Source organism: Perca fluviatilis, chromosome 10 (assembly GCF_010015445.1).
Source record: "Perca fluviatilis chromosome 10, GENO_Pfluv_1.0, whole genome shotgun sequence".
Classification (NCBI taxonomy): domain Eukaryota; kingdom Metazoa; phylum Chordata; class Actinopteri; order Perciformes; family Percidae; genus Perca; species Perca fluviatilis.
Genome location: NC_053121.1, coordinates 10879164 through 10885032, shown reverse-complemented (window position 1 = coordinate 10885032; position 5869 = coordinate 10879164). Strand labels below are relative to the sequence as shown.

At 51.5% G+C, this 5869-nt stretch overlaps 1 protein-coding gene across 1 annotated transcript; it reads left to right on the top strand.

Annotated features, from left to right (window-relative positions):
* The first annotated feature begins 482 nt into the window (after positions 1-482).
* Positions 483-4257, top strand: LOC120566512. The gene is made up of 2 exons (XM_039813039.1): positions 483-1707; positions 4151-4257. The coding sequence occupies exons 1-2, from the start codon at positions 483-485 to the stop codon at positions 4180-4182; spliced, it is 1257 nt and encodes a 418-aa protein (XP_039668973.1). The 3' UTR covers positions 4183-4257.
* The last annotated feature ends 1612 nt before the right edge of the window (positions 4258-5869 follow it).

The following is a 5869-nucleotide window of genomic DNA, read 5'->3' as shown; positions in this document are numbered from 1 at the left end:
TCGGTTAAATTGATCATTTCTGTGTAGTTACTTTTCTTATTTAATGAGTGTGTGTTTGTTTGTGTGTGTCTGTAAGCTTTATATTTGCTTTATGACTCTTTGTCACTGTTGTCAGTTTCATACATGAGATGAATTGATATTTTCTGTTCACTGAAGTCTATAGTTGGTTCTTTTAGTAGTTGTTTGCATAATTAGTATAAATATTGCATAATGTAGCTCAGCGCAAATTCTAAAAGGAAGACCTAACAAGTAGGCTATAAGTCCCCCTTAGCGAATCAGCGCTGGAGGCATCTACCTTCTGATAATCCAATCAGGATCGGGCAAGGATCCCATTGGCCAATCACAGCGTTACGTCACTGTTTTAAAAGCTGCTTCTCTCCCTGTCTTATCAGCTGTCATTTCAGGAAGTCGTCGTGTGTCAGTCGGACGGCTGTATGGCGAGCGTTCCTGTGCTCTTCTGTATATTGCTCTGCGGTCTCGCTATGTCGGATTTCGAGTCTGATCTCGCATCGGACCCAGGTCCTGATCCCTTCTCCTCGCCGGCGGCTATTCCAGCTTCTTCGGACGGCGTCCGTCGGAGCTCTCGCCTGGCTACTCTACAGAGTCCATGCCCGGGCGGCGCGGCGTCGGACGGGCTCATTCTGCAGCTCCGGAATCGCGGAATCGTGGCGGCTTCAGGGTTACCTTCTCCGGACCTCCGTGAGCTGGCTGCCCAGGCGGGCAGCATTTCTCCGGTTCCCTCGCCTCCTGCTCCAGCGGCGGTTCGAGGTCGGAAGCGGTCGGCGAAGGCGATCGCCCTTCCCCGTGCCCCACCGAAGAAGCGCGGAGCGGCCCCTCTCAGCCAGGCGGCTGTTGCGGGCGTGCCAAGTGGGTCATTTGACACAAGTCTTATCCTCGCTTCCCTTCAATCCCTGGCCGGCTCTCTTCAGTCCATGGACGCGAGGTTGCAGTCCATCGAAGCTTCGCCCGCTTTCATCAGGTCCACGACCGCCACCACCGCTGTGGCTTCGTTGTCTCTGCCGGCGCACGGGTTTCCTCTGCCTGAGTTTTCCCTGGCCACCTCTGCTCCGGCGCCTTTTTTAGGTAGGCCATATATTCCCGCTGCTGCTAATATCTCTGCCCACTTGCGGGCGAAAATCTTGCAGGGAAAGGACGTGAATCTGGTGAGCCTTATTCTGCCTTCCCCCGAATGCGAGAGGGATGTGGTGTCCGGGGATGGGTTCTCCGCGGTGTTCAAGTCCGCGGACCCCAGGCTGTGCAAAGAACTGTCCATAGGGCAGTTCTTGGTGGCGTTCGGGTTGTTTCGGGAGGTTATCTGCTCCGTGTACCCGGACCGGAGGGCTGAACTGGATTCTTATCTGGCGCTGATCGGGGACCTTAACCTGAAGTATGGGAGGAATATTTTCTTCCATTACCATAAGGCATTCTCCAGTAAGGCTGCGTTGCATCTCGCTAGGTCTAACGTCCGGGTGGACTGGTCGGTGGTGGATCTCGAGCTCCTCGTGATGCTCGTGGGCGGCGCGCAGGTCATTGCTTGCTCCGCTTGCGGCGCTCAGGGCCACATGGCCGCCCTGTGCCCCGTGGCGGCGTTTCGCCTGGGCCCAGGTGCCGCCTCTCTGCCCCCTCTCCGTGGTTCCCCGCCCGGCGGCCCCTCCCGCAGACGTCAGGTTCCGCAGAATTACAATCCTCCACTCCCACTTAATGAAGGTGTTTGTTCTTTTCCCAATTGCATTTTTCTCCATGTCTGCAGCGCTTGCCGGGATGCGCACCCCCGGTCGGTCTGCCCCCGGCGGGCGGGCCCAACCCGGGGCGCCCGGCGGAAGCCTCGGCCCGACTCAAAGATCTGATGACTGTTCATCCTTCTACACCATTAAATCTTCGTAATTTTGCTTATGAATTGGCTTCTCATCCTGACTCTGTGTTTGTGGATCACCTGCTCTCTGGGTTATCTCAAGGTTTTAGAGTGGGCGTGCTTGAGGTTCCCTCCGTCTGTTCAATAGCTAAAAATCTGCTTTCTGCGATCTCCGACCCGCGCACGTTTCCGCGGCTGCGCGCGTAGGTGGATAAGGGTTACGTTATCGGATCTTTTCGTTCGTCTCCGTTCGCGGTGTTTTGCGTCAGTCCCATCAGCATAGCTACCGGAAGTATTCGGGGAAGAAACGGCTTAATCTTTGATTTATCTGCACCGCTGACGGGCCTGTTGCGTTTATATTAATATTCTCACGGACCCCCTCTTTTCTTTGCATTATGCCACGGTCGATAACGCGCTATCAGATTGATTAAGCTGGCGGGGTTGGCGCGCTCTCCAAGGCGGCGACATCACTGACGCTTTTAAGATCGTGCCCATTCATCGCTCGCAAGTGGCCCTTTTCGGCGTTAGGTGGGACTCTAAGTTCTATTTTGGGTGCGTTTGACCTGGCTGCCGTAGCAGCCCGTGCATTTTAACCACGTTATCCGAGGCCCTGTGCTGGATCCTGCGTAAAAGTAGTGCGGGGTTGCCCTCGGTGCTTCACTTGTTGGACGATTTTTTGCTTGTGGACCCCCCACACGACGGCTCCGGCGCGTCTTTGGGCAGGCTGCGGCACTGTTTCGGATCCCTCGGCGTGCCCCTGTCCGAGGCAAAGACTATTGGTTTCGCTACCTGTTTGGAGTTTCTCGGCATTACCCTCGATTCCGTCGCCATGAAAGCGTCTATCCCGCTCGATAAATTGCTGCGCGTTCGAAGCATCGCTGCGTCCCATTCTTCCGCCGTCACCATTTCTAAACGCCAGTTGCTCTCCCTCCTCGGGCATCTCAATTTCGCCATTCGCGTGATCCCGCAAGGGCGCTCGTTTTTTTCCCGGTTGCTGGAAACTGCTTCCTCGGTCTCTCACTTACACGATCGCGTGTCTCTCAATGCCGGGTGCCGCTCCGATTTACGTTTCTGGTCTCATCTTTTGGATCACTGGAACGGGGTTTCTTTCTTTTATGACGAGTTGGTGCACTCGTCGGACTCCCTGCGGTTTTTTACTGACGCTGCCCCTTCCGCGTTTTTTTTTCTTTTTTTCAAGACCAGTGGTTTTCAGGCCACTGGCCTCCCACCTTTTCCCAGTCCGACTCATCCGCCCTGCATGAGATCTACCCAATTGCGGTAGCTTGCCGCGTCTGGGGGAATCATTGGAAGCGTAAACGCATCTCTGTCATGTGCGATAATCAGGCAGTTGTCAGCATAATAAATAGAGAGCGCTCTTCGTGTAGGAAAATCATGCCATTTATGAGAAGCATCACATGGTCCGCGGTGATGAATAATTTTATCATCACCGCCCGCCATGTCCCCGGGCATTTCAACGACGCAGCTGATGCTCTGTCTCATTTTCACTTTCAGACCTTTCGGAGCCTCTGCCCGTCAGCCAGCCCCGTCCCGGTTGCGCTTCCCTCTCTTCAAGAGCTAGAGCTGCATTAAACTTCAACCCATTACATCAATACCTAGAATCCTCCAAAATGTACATGAGAGAAGGTCTAGCGGCGTCCACTCTAAAAACTTACGATTTTGCCTGGCATACTTTTTCCCTATTCTGTGTTATTATTTGCGTACCTCCCAGACCTGTTCTCATTAAAAGCATTTGTGCATTTATATGTTATTGTACCGACACTCGCAACTTCAAGGTGCAGTATACTTGCGGGTTGATTGCAGGAATTCAATTTCATATTAAATGTTATGATCCCTCGTTTCCAAGCCTCCTTTCTAATCCGGCTATTAAATTACTGTTGAAGGGCGTTTCTAAAACGCACCCCACTTCTCCCGACCTCAGGCAGCCGATCATGATCGGCATCTTACATAGTCCGCAATTTACGCGCTCAGGGCAGGGTTTTTTTCCCATTATTTAGACGCACTGCGAATCCGTTTTCCTGTTAGCTTTCTATGCATTTTTAAGGTGCGGAGAATTCGCTACTCCTTTTGCATCCTTCAACCCCGATGTCGATATTACTTTTTCCGATCTGGCTTTCCACGCTAATCACTATTGCACCTTACAAGCATTCTAAGCGCGAGGAGCTTGCTCAGTTATCGTCGCCGATACAGATACATTATTTTGCCCATTTAAATCTATGTTGAACTATCTTAAAGCCAGGCCTTCTACTAACTCCCTCGCGCCTCTGTTCATTATTTCAGGGGGATCGTCCCTTGTCCAAAGGGTGGTTTAGGCAACATCTGGAGACAGTTCTCCTCAAATCTGGTCTTCGCCGCAGCATTATTCAGGGCATTCATTCAGGATAGGGACGCTACCACGTGGCCAATCAAGGAATGTCTCGGACCTGCGGCAAAGGATGGGTCGGTGGACTTCTTCGGCTTACTGTTCTTACATTCGTCCAGACGTCAATTTCGTCCTCACCAATCAACGATCCCTAAAGCCGTAATCCGGTAAGATACAAACTGTGGGGGTGTTTTCATGTGGGCAACGGGTGGCATGTCTCACATTCACGGGGCAATCCCGGTCATATTTAATTTCACGGCGCGTGCCGTAATCAGCATATAACCGGTGGTGGTGTCATATTCAGTAGCCGTCGTTTCGACGGAATATTGTTAATAATAGGGTAATGACTAAGCAAATACGGAAGCATGTTTCATTCTATGTACCGGCCGAGTGCGTACCGGCGGAGATGCCGAGTACGCCGGCCCGAGTTGCCGTACCGACGGAGATGCCGTGTTGCCGGCCTGAGTTGCCGTACCGGCTGAGATGCCGAGTAGGCCGGCCCGAGTTGCCGTACCGGCGGAGATGCCGTGTTGCCGGCCTGAGTTGCCGTACCGGCTGAGATGCCGAGTAGGCCGGCCCGAGTTGCCGTACCGGCGGAGATGCCGCGTATGCCGGCCTGAGTTGCCGTAGCCTACCGGCTGAGATGCCGTGTAGGCCGGCCTGAGTTGCCGTAGCCTACCGGCGGAGATGCGTGTATGCCGGCCTGAGTTGCCGTACCGGCGGAGATGCCGTGTATGCCGGCCTGAGTGTCGAAGACGAAATACGGGCAGTATTTCGCATGCTGTTTAGGGGACGCATCACTGCATCTGCTTTCTGTTTCAGATCCGTGCAACCCGGAGGTAAGCTTCTTAATTTATTAATTAAAAACATATTTTAATTTTCATGTTTATTCCTTCATGTCCAATTTCAGTCATGTTTTGGGGGTTACATCTTGGTTCCCTACCCCTACATTAAATTTATTAATATTTAAATGTATTAATAACGATGGAGTTCAATCTCCAAAACATTGTACATTACATGCTGTTGTACATTAAACCTTTTGCATATCTGCAAACAAGTCTCTCCTCATTGAAATGTAGCTCAGCGCAAATTCTAAAAGGAAGACCTAACAAGTAGGCTATCAGTCCCTCCTAAGCGAATCAGCGCTGGAGGCCTCTACCTTCTGATAATCCAATCAGGATCGGGCAAGGATCCCATTGGCCAATCACAGCGTTACGTCACTGTTTTAAAAGCTGCTTCTCTCCCTGTGTTATCAGCTGTCATTTCAGGAAGTCGTCGTCCCTCCTCCTCCCCTTCCGCCTCCCGTCCTGAGGGTTTCTCCGGCTGCCTTCTCGGTCTAGTTCCGGCTTTCTGCGCCACCACCGGTGTCTGGATTCCATCGGGGGGTTACATCTTGGTTCCCTACCCCTACATTAAATTTATTAATATTTAAATGTATTAATAACGATGGAGTTCAATCTCCAAAACATTGTACATTACATGCTGTTGTACATTAAACCTTTTGCATATCTGCAAACAAGTCTCTCCTGATTGAACTGTTGTTAGTTTTATACATGAGATGAATTGGTATTTTCTGTTCACTGAAGTATATAGTTGCTGCTTTTAGTAGTTGTTTGCATAATTAGAATACATATTGC